General features: G+C 30.8%; 1 protein-coding gene across 1 annotated transcript in view; it reads left to right on the top strand.

Moving 5' to 3' along the window:
• The first annotated feature begins 16,885 nt into the window (after positions 1-16,885).
• Positions 16,886-17,420, top strand: part of LOC123303043 (bone morphogenetic protein 2) — a 72,639-nt gene continuing 72,104 nt past the window's right edge. Inside the window, exon 1 of the mRNA XM_044886139.1 lies at positions 16,886-16,893. Within this exon, the coding sequence (XP_044742074.1) occupies positions 16,886-16,893 (8 nt within the window). The remainder of the gene's footprint in view (positions 16,894-17,420) is intronic.

A 17,420-nucleotide genomic window follows, 5' to 3' on the forward strand; every position in this document is an offset into this window, starting at 1 on the left:
TAATTTAATGGAAAGTGTTCTTAGATACTTTTCAAATGAAAATTTAGGGTTCCGTATCCGAAAAAATTATCGAGGGTCTTTTAAATTTTATAAATTTCACTTGTTTACTCTTCCTTTGGTCGTCGTGATATAATATTCCCCCTTTTTTTTTATTGAGAACGTATTTTATGGGCGAGCGCAAATCACCGCTCTGACAAATTTGATTAAAAAATTTTTTATTATAATTTGACTTTACTAGAGGCAATCTTTTAAATTAATTACAAAAGGGAAATTAATTTTCTTATAATTTAAGAAAATTTTACCTAGACAAAGCAAAAAACATAATTTAGTAAATAGAATTAATTTTTACTATTTGACTATTTGCATATGAATAATTTAAAATAATAAAAATTCGCAAATTTTTTGTCACTTTTCTTTGTGTTTAAATGTGTTTGTTTTTTCTTTATAATTTTCATTTTTTTTTTTTTTAGAATGCGTGGTTTATCAAAATAAAAAAAATCTTCATTCCATGTATTTAAAAGAAAATTTATTTTGCGTTTCGTATGATTTTTTTTTAAAATTTTGTTTTTCATAGTTATTTTTGTCTAGTGGCGTAGGCGTAACTAAGACGATGGTAAACTTGAGCGAGTAATGAGTTCTCACTTTAGACCAAAACATGAAATCCAAGATACAAAAAATTGGAGAAAATTTTTAACTCCAAGGTGCAACTTGGAAATTTTGATAAAGATCAGGGAAAACCTTCTAGAGAAATTCTCCATCCGGTTTATGTTCCAACAACCACCCCATCAGTTGGTTATAATAGCCACTGAAAAGCGTAGCGGGGATAGAGTACAAGGGTCTATTTGGCTAAGTGCTCTGAACCATTGCTTCGAGGCCCGATGCTCGAGCATGGCCCGCTAACCTCCATACCCATACCCCATACCCAACCACCCCATCCCTTTGGTATGAAACTCTTATATGCTTGAAGCTCGATAAATAAATTTAATCGAGAAAAATTCTTCAAACTAAATGTTATCGATAAAAGTTTCAAAGACACACATCTTATTCCGGCATCGAATTCGATCTAAATTTTCTTTTATTGGATTAATTTTGTTCGAAGATTGCCTAGACTTCGCAGAAGCAATTATACGAAATAACAATTTCGGGTAAAACGTACGGTTTACGAAAAAATGTTTCGAATAAAAAATGTTACTTTTTTAATCAATAATAACTTTCTAATTTAAAGTTATGGAGTAGAGTGAGCTTTTCATTGAGCTTGAAAACTTAGGCTCAAATTTTTTTCGATAAAAATTATTTTTCGAGCATATGTCAACTTAAAAAAACATCCTCTACTGTAAACATTGAGTAAGGAAATAGTATTCGAATTATTGAGACATTATTTATTGTTATATCATGATATCACACTCAAAAGTTGTGGTTGAGCAAAAAAAAAATAACTTAGTTACGCCTATGCCTTTGGAAAATTCATTTAGTTTTTTTTTTGTTAAGGTAAGTTTCGTTGAAATTTTTCGTGATTCATTATTCTTAGTCTCACAATCCTTAAGTTTTTCTACTTTAAACTTCAAAATAAATAATATTTTTCAATGTTAGTAGAAAATGCTTCTTTGGGTTTGTCCATAAAATACATCACACTGAAGAAACCCAGTATTTTCAATGCCCAATTACATTCGAGTAATTCCTCCCACCTGGAAGTTCATAGATTTGATATTTACGCTTTTTCACGCCATAAAAAATGTGATTTCTAAAATAGAGAAAATGGAGTGTATTATAATTGCGATGTAATGTTTGTTTAGAACAACCCATCCTCCCATGTAACCCTACGAATATCCCCTTTGAATAGTATTTTATGGGCAGCCCTTTTTTAATTTTCCTGGAGCTTCCAATCACATTTGCCTGAAAAAAATATCGACAGACCAAAGTTTTGAAGCACCCATAGAGTTGCTACCTTAACAATGCATCAAAAGAGTTTCCAGTTGACGTAGCTCTCCCTCCCCTTTCCTTCTTTTCCTTAAAAAGGATACTTCAAAAATTATGGATTAATATTATAACAAAAAATTATGGATATGTTAATTTTGACCATAGAGATAATACCATAAAGCTGTATAGACATAGGAAACGCAATAAGTGAATTCTTGACAGCAGTGAGAGAGGTAAAAAGAGACAGTAATTGTAGGCGTATAAGAAAGACGAAGATAGCTATGCGAGCTTACTTTATTTGTGTCTTTTTATTACAATCAACCGTTTGGCGGCGACTTTTCAGCTTTATGGTATTATCTCAATGATTTTGACACAACGTGGTAAATAAAAAGTATCTGTCATTACTGGAGACAAAATGGAGAAACGTTGTATTACGTCTTAGCTACTATATAAATTTGTACTACGAATATCTAAAATTAGGAAATGTATCCATATCGGATACAAATACATCAGGTTGTCTAGATACTAGTGATTTAGTATCTAGAAATAAAATACCTTGACACCAATTGTAATTTTTAATGTAAATACAAGTAAGTTTGTGAAAATTGTTGGATCTGATTTTCTAAGTAGTCCGGGCAAATTAGCAATTTGGTTCGTTAAATTCTGAAACTAGAAGTTTTTCAACGTAAAGTAATCCGTACCCTCATAGCACCCTACAAATTATATATATTTCTATTATAAATGTGAAAGTGAATTTGTTTGTTACGCTTTCACGCAAAAACTATCGAATGGATTTGAATGAAACTTTACAATAATGAGCTGTAATTTATATGATATGTTTTAATAAATAATTTCATAAAATTATTGTTTTGACAAATTCACTATGCACCATCTATGAACATGATTGTAAAGCATAAATTTATGGCCATCTGTTTAACCAGAGTTTTCTAATATATTCAATGCATTATGACTAGTTTACATTTTTTTTTAAATTGAAAAATGTACATATACTTTTACCTGTGTAAAACAATCTCGATCCCTATTTGGAGTATTATGGAAGAGAGATAAGTGAGAGCAAGAGAAGTGAATGCTATAACCCGGTGGTCTTTACTTCAGCGAAGCGTAGACTAGTAAAATCTACTCCAAAAGTAGACTTTACTTGCCTACTTTTGACATATTTGTGTAAAAAATTGTCTATAAAAACTTTTTGGGTGAAAAAAATTCTCCGTACACCGGGTGAGTCGTGAAGAATGCACTGAATTTTCAAATGCACTCCTACTTGGCGGGTTCTTTACGCATCGAATTTAAAAAAAAATTAATTACGGTATCACTTGAAAACAAATGAAAATCGGATTACAACATTTGGATTTTTTTACATTGTTTTCACGTGTAGAAGCCACTCCTGGAGCTCGGTGCATTCTTAACGACTCATCCTGTATACAAAATTCACAAGCCGTGTTGAGGGTTTTACAGTCCCGAAAACCTATAACTTTACGTTGAGAAACTGCTCGTTTCAGAATTTAACTAAAATCAACTAATATTGAATAACAAGTTTGCTCGGACTAAAGATAAGAGCCGATGACTGAACCAAATTGGAGGGATCACAGTTCCCAATTTAAGAGGCAAAAAATTTATTTACTTAAGTCGGAGAATCTGAATGTTTGGATTATTAAGTTTCACGTTTTCAGTACATTACACGAAAATATGCACTACCAGACATAAAATTTATTTCGATATCTCGTAGTATTCCTACAAAATATGCCGCGGTATACAGCGGAAGCATGATTTAACCAACCACAAGAGTTTACTGGAAAAGTTAAGAAGAATTAACCTCAACAATAAAGCAATAAATCTCGAAAGAGAACTTTCGCTTCCATATTTCTGCCTTATCTTCTGAAAATTGAAATAGAAAAATTGATATATCGCGCAACATACATTTTATGTGTCTCTCGCTCGATATAATGTTTAATACCGTGTCACATTTTGTAGGATTTCCGTACTTGAATACTGGTTAGTGCTTGTAGTTTTTGCATTCTAGTATAGGCTGCTATCGTGCAAAAATAGAGTCCCTGATAGAAAAGTCCGATTAATGAATCGGAAAGTTCTAATTCAACCAAATGGAATGAATAGGATTCAAAAGGAAAAAAATTTGCAATTCATTATTATTAAAAGCAATTAAAATTTAAATCGAAATTTAATTGAAATGATTCGGATTTAAGTGGGAAACAAATTTACAATTTAATCTGATTGAATTCCGATTCAATCTAATAGAATTAGTCCAATTGGTTCTAATTCATGCATGGGATCGAATTGACAATTTCATATTTGATTCTATTGGATTGAATCGGAGTTCATTTGGAATGAATTGGAAATTTGAATCGGAATTGAATCAGATTTTTTTATCAGGGGTAGCATTTGACTTCTCTATGTGAATTTTATTCGAAGATTAATAATATACATTCCTGTTTATTAAAGTATTTAGGGTCCTAAATTATGCCCTCAACGCACAGTGGAATACTTGTATCAAATTTCTGGCCAAAATATAATGAAAGGATTTTTATACTCAAAATTGATTCAATTTAGTCAGATTCGTCTTCAAACCCAATCATTTAATTTTCTTCAATTTTTTTTATTTCTTTTGCTTCTAAGCCAGTTTTCGTCTTATCTATGCTTGCTTTTGTTTCCACGTAACGTGATTCTGGAATTAAAAGTTGTAAAGTATCACTGGAAATCTGCTTACTCCTTTCTTTTATTTTCGCCTTAAGCTATCTTAATCTATCCTTCTCTCAAATTCTTAAAAGGTAAGCGGCATCAAGTTAGATGTAGAATTTGATAAATGAACCTTTTTGAACATTGGCCCGATAAGTCGAAGTACAAAAAAATTATCTTTGAAATGCTAAAATGATTCGTCTAATAGGGTTCTACTTAGAAACTACACTCACTACAAGCACTTCCTGTGTAAAAGTACATGTACTGAACTTGATATTTCAAACAAAATGACTCCACAAAGCACGTCTATGACAGCAGCGTATATTAGAAAATATTTTAATTTAAACAAAACTCAGTTATTAGCGATAGAAAATTTCCCCCGAAAAATGGAAAACGTACGACAAAGAAAGAAAATAAAATATCAAATTGTTCCAAAAAAAAAAAAAAAAAATCATGCATTAGTTAGAATGCATTTAGAAATCTTTGTACAAAGGAACTACTAAGTTAGATTATTTTTTTAAGGGATTATTAAAAAAATTTCTTAATTGTACATATAAATTTTTGAGATTTTATTTCATAAATGCACAATATTATCAATAGATATTTATAAAAACAATTGTTTCTAGAGTTCGTACAAAACAAAGTGGCACCGAGCAAGAGAGAGTGTATGATGTATATGTATGTGCACTCGTATCTACACTCTCTCTTGTTCAGTGCCACTTTGTTTTGTACGAACTCTATTATAAAATGGAATCTGACATTTTATTTTTAAATTGGATTTACATTACTGGGTGCCTTAAATAACGAAGAATTTTTGGAAATAATGTCCCTTGTAAAAATTCTATTTGTAGGGTGCATCTCATAGAAGCCAATAATTTGACCTTGAATTGCAAGATCGCAAAACTCGTCACTCGCGTCAATCGTTTGGTCGAGTGAGAAAATGAAGTAGAAGCCAAATCCGATAGGCTGGAAATTTGTTGTGTCTGTTTATTATTAAACGACCTTCAGGGTCAAATTAATTTCCTCTATGAGATATCCCCTTTTACTTATAGGTCTTTTTTTTCTAAATGCTCTTCGATTAAAAAGTTTTCAGCTAGATTGTTTAAAATAGGACACCCGGTATATTGCATTTTTGGGTAATTTGAATTAAGTATGTAGCGATTTGCTAGATGTAAATAAACTATGCATAATCGAGGAAATAAAACCGAAAAACAGTCTGTTTGTCTGAATGTATGTACTGAACAAAACCATATTTATACGAATTAAAGTTTTTTCGACCATAGTTCGCATATAAAATGGGACACTATCACATCAAAATTTTATCCAATTTTGATAAAAAAAATTATGTAATCCTACTAATTTTGGGTCATACTTTTCGAATTTGTTATCAAAATTAACCTAGCTCTAATAGGTTTCAAAAATGTGGACACCTGATCCCGGAATTAAGCACATAAGTGATAGCTAGCGAAAAACTGATATCACAGCTGAAAAGATTGACCCAAAATTAGTGGGTTTCAAAAAAAATTCCAATAAGATCGGATCAAATTTGGTTGTGTTATCAAACAATCGAATTTTTTAACTTCATGACGTCATCAAAATCCAAAAAATTTAATTTTGCTCTATCAAATCCAAATTTTATCCAATTTGGATAAACAAAATATGTAATCCTACTAATTTTGGGTCATACTTTTCAAATTTGTTATCAAAATTAACCTAGCTCTAATAGGTTTCAAAAATGTGGACACCTGATCCCGGAATTAAGAACATTAGTGATAGCTAGCGAAAAACTGATATCACGGCTGAAAAGAATGACCCAAAATTAGTGGGTTTCAAAAAAAATTCCAATAAGATCGGATCAAATTTGGTTGTGTTATCAAAAAATCGAATTTTTTAACTTTATGACGTCATCAGAATCCAAAAAATTTAATTTTGCTTTATCAAATCCAAATTTTATCCAATTTGGATAAACAAAGTATGTAATCCTACTAATTTTGGGTCATACTTTTCAAATTTGTTATCAAAATTAACCTAGCTCTAATAGGTTTCAAAAATGTGGACACCTGGTCCAGGAATTAAGCACATTAGTGATAGCTAGCGAAAAACTGATATCACAGCTGAAAAGATTGACCCAAAATTAGTGGGTTTCAAAAAAAATTCCAATAAGATCGGATCAAATTTGGTTGTGTTATCAAACAATCGAATTTTTTAACTTCATGACGTCATCAAAATCCAAAAAATTTAATTTTGCTCTATCAAATCCAAATTTTATCCAATTTGGATAAACAAAGTATGTAATCCTACTAATTTTGGGTCATACTTTTCAAATTTGTTATCAAAATTAACCTAGCTCTAATAGGTTTCAAAAATGTGGACACCTGGTCCCGGAATTAAACACATAAGTGATAGCTTGACTTCCGACAAAATGTCTTTCTATTTAAAATATTTTCAATAGTCAGAATGGCCAGAAGTGCAATATATCAAAAACATTTTTACAATAAAATAATGACAGAGACCTTGGTTTAAATTCAATTTTGGTTGAAAATAAACGGATTTCAAGAACAGAAAAAAAAACGTTTTACTTGTCGCGAAATTTAAATTAATCATATTGTGATGTAAATTTTTGAATTTAAGAGAGAATGAGTAAAAATTTAGCAACAAGAACAGCTTACTTAAAAAACAAAAATCTAAAATTTATGAGTAATAAAAAAATTTTCAAAACAAAGTTCACTTTCTTTTTATAGGACAATTATTGTTAAAATTAATGTACCTTACAGTAAATAAATACATATTTATATATATTTTCGTATTTTTCATACTTTTTAGACCTTACTTTAGTCACTATTCTATTACAGAAAAAGGATATATTATCGTAAATGTTAATCCATCCGATAGTTTCTTTGTGCAAAGATATTATGACGATATAAATATAGTATTTCACTATATAAATATAGTTAATATTCAATATAAAGATAATAACACTTTATCATACCATAGTACGATTTTCGACAGCCGAGTTCATACTGTCGCGAGGCGCTCGTAGTGACGATACAAAAAATTATTGATAAATAAAAAAAACACATTTAAAAATAGAGAGAACAATGCATTTTGTTAAAATATATCTCGTTTAGGATCTATAATATAAAAATTCTCTTATTGTGGGTTCTGAAGGGGATATATTTTCTCGAAATATATATTTTAGCAGCCCATAATGTCTATTAGTTCAAAATGGCGAACGATCTTACCCACACATATTGATATACATTCCGACACTCTTCAATAAGAAACTTTTCTGAAAACATTTTTCTGAAATTTTTGTCCTAATTTTGCTACCTCCAAGTAAACAGTGATATTTAATGTCAGTTAGTGAAATTTAAGTCAGGTTTCATCTTATCTTCAAATCGGAACTATAGGAATCAAGTAAAATGCTTGCATGATTTTGAAAGCTAAATTAAAAGGATTTTTATAATTTTTGGATTCAATTCATCATAATTTTCGACAGAGATAAAATTTTAAGCTAATTTTTGCGAGAAATAATTGTTAAGTTTTAGATATATTGTTAGACTCTTAATAATTCCAGTCTAGAGTATGACTATACTCAGTTTTTGAACCGAAAGGGTGTGCAATTTAGGAATTTTTGGTCTAGAGCGGCACAAATGAAAAAAATAAATGAATGTAGAAGGTTCTGAAATCAATCGTTTCAATATTGCTCATAAATGGAAATTCTTAGTATATAGGAACCTGTACATATTTGGTTTGTTTCTACAATACTTGACGCATATCAATAGATGCTGCCATCTATAGTGAATATCAAAGCATTCATTCCATATTTAAATTTAATCAAAATGATTCTTTATTTTATCAAAAATATAAAAAATCAATCAAAACTTTTCTTTCAAAAATTAAATAAATAAAATAATTTTAAACAGTTTTACTAATTGTAATTTTTTGTGGAGTAGAACTTGGTTTGTTACTTTACTAGTATTTTCGTCATAAATAAATGCTGACATCTGGAGGAAAAAGATAAACGGGTGTTAGTCGGTAATATTGTTTGTTTTACTGAGGTTTAAATAAAACGCAACAATACGTGTTTACCGAGTTAAAAAATTGTTTTATAGTCGACCTAAAATTGATTAGCTTTTCGGTAGAAGAAAATTATTGCCGATTTATTGAATTTATAAAAATAAATTGAAAAAAAATGTTTATATCCGTGAATATATTATGGAAAAATTAATTTATTATCCAAAATAAAAATATCAAATCAAAAAAGTTGTTTTTTATTTTTAGAATATAAAATTAAAAAAAAAAAGTATATATACACAGAAGGGAAAGTTGTCTTGGTAAAAAAAAAATGAAAATGGAAAATGTTGGAAACCTGTCGAACAGTACAGATTTTAAAACTTCTTTTTCTTGCGTGTTCCTTAGATCTTTGGAAACATTTATCACCACTGAACTCTGCCTTGATTTGAAAATTAAAAGTTTTAACTCCCTTCCCCAAACCACCCCAGCAAGATACGGTTTATAAAACAAATATTTTGAATTCAGAATTGGCTCAAGAGCTGTTTTTGGTCGAGGATGACGAATACGGAGTCTAAATTCAACAATATTACACTGCAGTACGGGATTCGCAGAATTGTTTACCAAAAAAATCATTTGTTTGGACTAAAATTGAAACATTTCGAAGCGAGCATTTCTCCTAGGAGATTCCATTAGCCGCTGATCACGAATTGGGGATCTAAATTTAACTATACCACACTTTAATACGACATGTTATGAAAAATGTATATTCAAAATTTCGCCCAAAAACCGAAAAATTTTTCAGCTTAAAATGGTATAATCCTAAAATCTCATTGGTATATTACGTTTTTAAACGAAAGTTACGGACAATAGTCAAAAGTGGGACCGACCTTGACGACCTTCTCATATACAATAATTTTTTTACACAAAAACCAGATTTGAGTTATTTGTTATATATATTTATATTTCATTGGGCTTAATTGTCCAAGGTCAAATGAGTTATTGAACTATCAAAGATGAAATCAAAGAAGAAAAAAAAATCGATGATATTGTGTACAGTGGCGGATTTAGAAAAAGAGCCCAGGAGCAATGCTTCCATCGTAAAATCAACAGAAGGTATGCGATAAAAAAGCTCACAAAAACTAAACGGTATACGCTATAAACCTGGAATTGGGTTTCGGGATTTTCGATCAGACAAAACATCTCTGGATTTCTTGACATATTTAGACAGGCAGGAATTGAGCCACATTGTTTATGGATGCTCCCTAATCTCACATGGGTCAATATTATTGACTTAAAATATGATTAACATCGTGATCACCGAAAAAAGGGAGCATTATAGGGAAACCAAGCGTCCGCCAAATATATTAATGGATTCTCAATAAAAATTAAATTCTTTCAATTTTTTTCACTATGTTTTCTATCAATAATTTTGAATCAATATATCCTTAGACGATCAATATTGTATTATTCAATATCGATATTGGTTCAATTATATTGACCGTGCTAGGCAAGCTTTAAACATAGGTAAAATAAAAATAGTTTTCAAATTTGAAAAGGAAACAAAGATTTTTCTGATCCTAGAGAACAATAGCTACCTTACCAATCATTGAAGTCCGCCACTGATTAAATGTGAGAAAACTTTTTTCCCTCTTGTTTTGGTGTAGTTTAAACGCTTTTTATTATCAATTTCAGTTAATCAAGCACTGTTACTATCCTCTTAAGGGAGTACCGTCACTGTACTTAGTTGTTATAGTTATCCATAAAACATATTCCAGAACATTTAATAATTTGATATAGGTAAAGTGTAAGCGTTAGAAGGCTTGTTTGGGGGATGAAGCAGATAAAAAAAATTCCAAAAATTAGGACAAGTTTATTTATGGAGAATAGTATGAATTCTAGGTTTGTTCAAGTAAAAATATAGGAGAAAAAACACAAAATTTATTTTTTATTTTAGACTTATTTAACCATGAATTTATCTGAAAAAAGGCGTGGATCTGATTAAGTTTTCATACCCTGTATATGAAATATATCAGAGTATATTAAGTTTAGTCCCAAGTTTGTAACGCTTAAATATATTGATACTAGAAACAAAATTTTGATATATTAGTCTATTTCTGTTTGTCTGTCCATCAACACAATAACTCAAAAACGAAAAGAGATATCGAGCTTAAATTTGTTTATATCGTACTATGGACATAAAAAATGAGTTTAAGTTCAAAAGTCCATTTGGTCTTGTATCCGTAGGACCCATCTTGTAAACCATTAGAGGTAGAACAAAAGTGTCAGTGTAAAAAACATTTCTTATAAAAAATTAAACTTGTTTGAAACGTTTCGTAAATAACTTTGTTTTCCACTGAGGGTCCAATTAAGGGCAAAAATGTAGTTTTCATTTTCTCAAAAAAACTATAAAAGATGGTGAGTTGAAAATTTGTAGGTACTTTCATTGATTTTAATTTCATACTAAGACCATTCGATAATATTGAGAGGATTAAAGGGGTCAACTTTTGGAAGAAAATTTTTTGTTTAAAAATTCTTTGGTACTTTGAACCATTTTTGTGAATCTATAGAGAAGGCAGCTGCCCCTATTAGCCTTCCCCCTTTGGTGATGCCCATGCCCGTCATCTGCTAACGGCACAAAATGTATTCTGCCGGTCACAAACATTTTTGCCTTCGTGTCAATCCACCTCCTGTGGTATAACTCAGTGACTGCCTACATTATTTGTCAAAATTGATTAACGGATAAATAAATTGGCTATACGTTTTTGAATTGATACCGTGATCGGATCACCTTAAACGCTTTTATTATCATTTTGAGTTGATCAAGCACCTCTACTATTCTCTTAATTAAACCGATTTTTTTTGTTAATTTTAACGTGTCAAAAAATTGATGAGGGTACTCAAATAGTACACTATTTTTATTCATCCCTTTAGCAATTTTAATTAGGTTATGAAACTCCACATATTCTAATATTTCTCAGCACTTGTTTTGCTAAAACTGCATAGTTTTAATCGTTTTGGATTAAAGTTCAAGACAAAAATAAAGTCATTTGTAGTGAAATTCGATTCGTGTTATAATATTTATGATTTACTAGCTGCAAGGTCCGAAGTTGCTTGGATATTCTCTATTCATTCAAAATATGGAATATTCTGGTTAAAACATTCTGAAATATTCCTGCCAAACTCTAGAATTTTCTGGTAAAGTCTATTATAGCAGTGTTACTCTTTGATACAGTAATTGGATTTATAGAAAATACAAATTCGAATATTCTGAAACATTCTGAATCGTTTTTGAACATTTCAAATCATTCTAGAACTATGCGAAATACTTATTCGCTCCATTCAAGAGTTTTATGCCATTAAGTCACCATTGTAACGAAACATTGCTTTACAAATATATTTGAATGGATGGAAATATAAGTCTATAGATTTTGTATATGTTTTACATTAACGATTATTTTTCAATAATGTTAATATGTCATTTACTATACTATTTACATGTGAACAATTGAAAATTAGTTGTATTTTAAATAAAATGTATGATTTCTGAAGCTGAAGTCAAATACGATTGAAATTTTACTAGATTTTATCGGAAAAAAACGCGTTTTTCGCCATTCATTTTCTGGACTAGTATGACTCGGAAGAAATCCATTCAAGGCTCAAATTGTAGCAAAAATAAGTGCTAAGGAAAAGCCGTACACGGTCGGCAACGAAGCAATTAAACAATTTCTTCTTTAAGAGTTTCCCTACAACCTCTGCACAATTATAAATATCATCAGGCAACAATAATAGTTAAAGTTTTGTGATTGTAACAGAAACAACTATACCAGCAGGATTTTAAACAACTGATCCTACATAGTATCTTGTACGTGAAACAGTTGTATGATACGGTATTAAATAAAAATTATTTTTTATTTCAGTACAAGCTTATCTACTCTTATATAATCTAAAACTTTTTCACAATATTGTAGCAAGATAACAAGTTTGAGGCAATGTTGCTAATTAAAGTTTTCCTTTCGCCTATCACGCTTTTCCTGTCTTGCATTCAGTCACAATGTAACGATTGTTACCCTAGCGTTGCGCTTGAAAGCGTTTTATCAAAACAATATTAAAGCACTGAACAAGCAAATCCGACAAAAAGTGGCTCAAATTACACTGGCAATGCTGTAAAACTTATATCTGAAAATGTCTACTTAATTAACTGAATTTACTTAAAATACAATTAAATTAATAAAGAGATCATTTGGAAAAATTAATGAAATTTTTTGTACAGCGTTTTCAAAATTGCACACTTCTCTGTCCCACCTTGTAAACAGAATGTCCCTGAAAAATGTACCTATACACTCTGTTTATGCTTGTAACACTTATTATACCCTGTATACACGAAATAGATATTAAAGTATACTAATTTTAGTCCCAAGTTTGTAATACTTAGAAATATTTTTGATACGAACAAAATTTTGGTATAGGTGTTCTTAAAATAAGTAAGGACCTAATAAGTCCATTTCCATCCACCCGTCTGTACGCCTGTCAGCACGCTAACTCAAAAATGAAAAGACATTTATAGCGTGCTTAGGATGTAAGAATTGAGTTTGAGTTTGTAAATAAGCAGCAAAGGCCAATGGGGTCCGGGATACGTAGGATCCATATTTTAATCAATTAGAGGTAGAACAAAAGCTTTCCTTTCACGGGCTCTCGGGATATTAATTATTTTCAAGGTTAACATCCTTACACTTACGCATGAAAATAACAAGTGAAAACAAACAATTAACTGAGTTAATTGTTGAAATACCATGTATAGACAGATATACACGATATTGAAAGATATACACGTCTCTAATTAAATCAAATTTTATTTAGACTTTTTTCATTTAATTAAAGTATTTCAAAGCCTACTATTTTCATCAATCAGTAATTTTACTAAAAAAAGTAATTTTATATTGGACTTCTCGCTAGTAGTTTGTTGACATTTACTCAATAAGTACTAAGATTAGTTAACATTGCATTAAGACAAAAGTTCGTCTTCAGAGGACTTGTCTAAAACCTTTATGGTTAAGGACGGTCTACTGGGACTGCTTAAGATATTATTTAGAGCTTCTTCTTATATAATCAGATTTAGATTGTGAAGAAGCTAAATTCAAAACCAAAATCAAATTTTCTTAACATTGTGTATAATATTGTTTTCAACTGCATCCTCTCGATAATGGTCAGAGTTAAAACCATTACCGAGAGGATGAAGAGAAGAAAAACTTAAACTGTATTTTTACCTTTTTTTTACCCTGTATATATGTAATATATGTCAAGGTACCACAAATTTAGTCCCAATATATTGCTTAAAAATATTGATGTCACAAACAAAATTTTGGTATAGGTTTTTATAAAATCACCTAATTAGTCCATTTCCGGTTGTCCGTCTGTCAACACGATAACTCAAAAACAAAACGAGATATCAAGTTGAAATTTTTATAGCGTGCTCAGAACGTAGAAAGTGAGATCGAGTTCGTAAATGATCAAAATAGGTCAATTGGATCTTGGGTCCGTAGGAACCATCTTGTAGACCGTTACAGATAACAAAAGTTTAAATGTAAAAAATATTCCTTCTAAAAAAATAACCAACTTTTGTTTGAAACATTTTTTCGTAAAAATCACTATTTACCCGTGAGGCCGCAAATTATGCGTAAATTGTATAGTATGAATTATATGGAAATATCAGTTACGTATGTGTGACATGTATGTATGTGTAATGTGATAGAGTAATCAATACTGTCTATGCATGATATTTCAACAATTAACTCAGTCAATTTTTGGTTTTCACTTGTTTTTTTTTTATTTTTACCGGCTAGTTTTGGAGAAATATATGAAAAAATATCATCCATCTACCGTCTTACCATAAGATCAATGTTAAATATGTCTACTTTGGTAGTCATCAGAATTGATTTAAACTTAGTCTAACTTCATATAAAAAAAATTTAGCGTTTTACCTGTCCAAAATGGCCGTGGCACTCGTACATCCTTAACGTATTTTTATTTAGTAAAAAGTTTCAAACGCTTAAGCAAGAAAAAAAATTATTATATAATCAGCACAATTTTGCAAAAATTATTACGCATATCGCGATGAATGAATGAATCATTATTTAAAGAGATCTCAAGTTGCGCATTTTTTCTGATATTTCACAAGTGAAATCCTTTTATAACTTTTTTTTTTGTTAACAAAACAAAATCTTTTTGAGAATGACGTAAATTTAAAAAAAAAAAAACAAGTTAGCAACAGAGCTCTGTGACAAAGGTCATATTTCCTTCTTATAACACGGTTTTTATCGAAATGGGATTTTTGTCTTTTCATTTTTGTAACACATGAAATATTTATAATAAAACGCAGTAAGGAGAGCGGTAAGACGACACCAGCAAAAGGCTCTTCCTTAACATTACCTCAATTCTAAGACCGAATTCCAACCCACTAATTCATTTTGGTGAAGTTGTAGAGGTACGCTTGGGTATGGGGGTATGGGTATGGAGGTTAGCGGGCCATACTCGAGGATCGCGCCTCGAAGAAATGGTTCAGAGCACCTAGCCAAAATAGACCCTTGTACTCTATCCCCGCTACGCTTTTCAGTGGCTATTATAACCAACTGATGTACTGAAACCCAGGATTTGCCTAGCGCTGAGTTTCCTAATTTCTTCTGGTTCGACTATGGCCGGACCAAACCATTTCCTTGGCTGCTGTATGAGCGCCGGGCAGTAACAGAGAAAGTGGATCGATGTTTCTTCTGAATTTTCTCCGCATCTGTCACACGCGGGAGATTGTCTTTTTCCAATCTGATGTTGGAACTTGTTCAGGTTATCATGCCCTGTGAGTAACTCTACGATGACTCTAATATCAGCTCTGTTTAGTTTCAAGATCTCCTCGGCTCTGTTACCAAACGAGTTTCCTTCACCCAACAGGCTTTTGGCGATTCGCCCTCCCTCGTAGCTGGTCCATGCCTTTAATTGTTGGTTTTTCAGATTATCTCCTAATCTGTTAAGACCTTCTTTAGAGGTACGCTTAATGGACGTGAAAAAATGAAATGTGGATGATATTCCGACATAAAAAGGAAGGTAGGGTTCTAATTTTTAACATTTTACACACAAAACATTAAAAATTGTGGAAAAATTGTAGTATTTTCCCTCGAAATTCTCTTCAAACTGCTGAATTCCAGCCCCGCCTTAAAAACATACTGAATTTCAGCTTATTTGAACCATAAGAGGTGGCTAAAAGAAGCCGGAAACTATGCCTATATTGTTTGCCAGAATTTTGGACGGTTCTACCCAAAAAATTTGAATATGAGATTATATTATTATTGATTGGAAATAAAATTTTAAAGTGAACTAAAATTATTATCATTACTAAAAAAATACTAGCTCGAGCCGTCCTGAATTCCGCTCCCGTACACTTTTCGTTGACCTTCGATACAGTGAATAAGTCTATACTTTCGGGGAAACATGACTATTTATAATTTTTTTTTTAATAATTGAGAAATATTTGTATATGACTGACAAATTAAAAAAGAATGCAATAAATTAGTTATTTCAAAATTTTATTAAATTAATTTTTTTTCTTAATCATAAAAAATTAATCGTCCCATATTCACGATAATAGTGGATATAGATTTCGATGTATCGTCAATTTAATGTATCGCCAAAATTTTGAATTTGAATTTGAACTCGTTATCAAGACTGAAAACTTGAATTTTTCAATGGTAGAATAAAAATCTTATGACATAATTTCAAAGTTTTTAGTTTTCGAAATATTATATCTAGAAATTTTAACAAAAAAAAATGTTGTTGTTGTCAAATCTAAAGGCCATTAGGTGTAGAATTTTGAGTCTTTTCTCTGAGTTGTGTGTATAAATAATCGAGTGCTAATCTTGGGTGTTAGTTTCGGGGGTAAGTTAGAAAGTTATAAAAAAAAAGTTTTCCCAATTACATCATGTGATATTTCAAATTAAAAAAGCTCAATATGAGAAATACATTTATACATTTTTTTATTATATGCATTTTTAGAAAATTCCGAAAAAAATATAGGAAAATTGATCAATTACACTCCTCTTTTATCTAGGGATAATTTTTGAGAGGTAATTTAATTAAGTGAGTAAAAAATTTTCATAGAGTATCATGCGACACTTAAAAAATTCATGAAGTTTTCTCACCGGGGTTTTCTCGCTTTAGAGATGGGAAAATTACCCTAATTTTCTCAGTTTTCTTTGTAATGCCGAGGTTAGTGCGGCTGAATGTTCCTAAAGGTCTAATGAGCACGTACACAAAAATTTTTGAAATCGGAGCTGTTCCACCACTTTTCCACACGTTCCGGCTTATTAAATGTACTATACTTCTATTGGACAAATTGCATTTGGGGATAATTCAAAACATTAAAAAATATTATGGCCTTGCATTTCTTTTTTTTTTTTACTTTATTATATTATAAATATATTAAAGTATTGCGATCGAAAAAAAATCGATAACGGGGTTTCAACGGAAATTCACGTTTTAAGGGTCCCTGATTAAAACCCTTGAAAAAAGGGGTTTTTAAAAAATGTTGCGTCCGTCGGTATGTCGGCATGTCTGTTACCAAGCAGGAGCCTTCAATTTTCAACCGATTTTTCTCAAACTCGGTACATAGGTTCAGTTTGGTCATAATTCCAGATGATTTTTTCATTTTTTCCCTAGGGCTTTTTTTCAAGGGTACTTCCCTATAGGACAAAACAGGATTTCGATTTAACTTGGCACAAGGCTAGATCTTAAGG

The sequence above is a fragment of the Chrysoperla carnea genome, chromosome X, assembly GCF_905475395.1.
Source record: "Chrysoperla carnea chromosome X, inChrCarn1.1, whole genome shotgun sequence".
Classification (NCBI taxonomy): Eukaryota; Metazoa; Arthropoda; class Insecta; order Neuroptera; family Chrysopidae; genus Chrysoperla; species Chrysoperla carnea.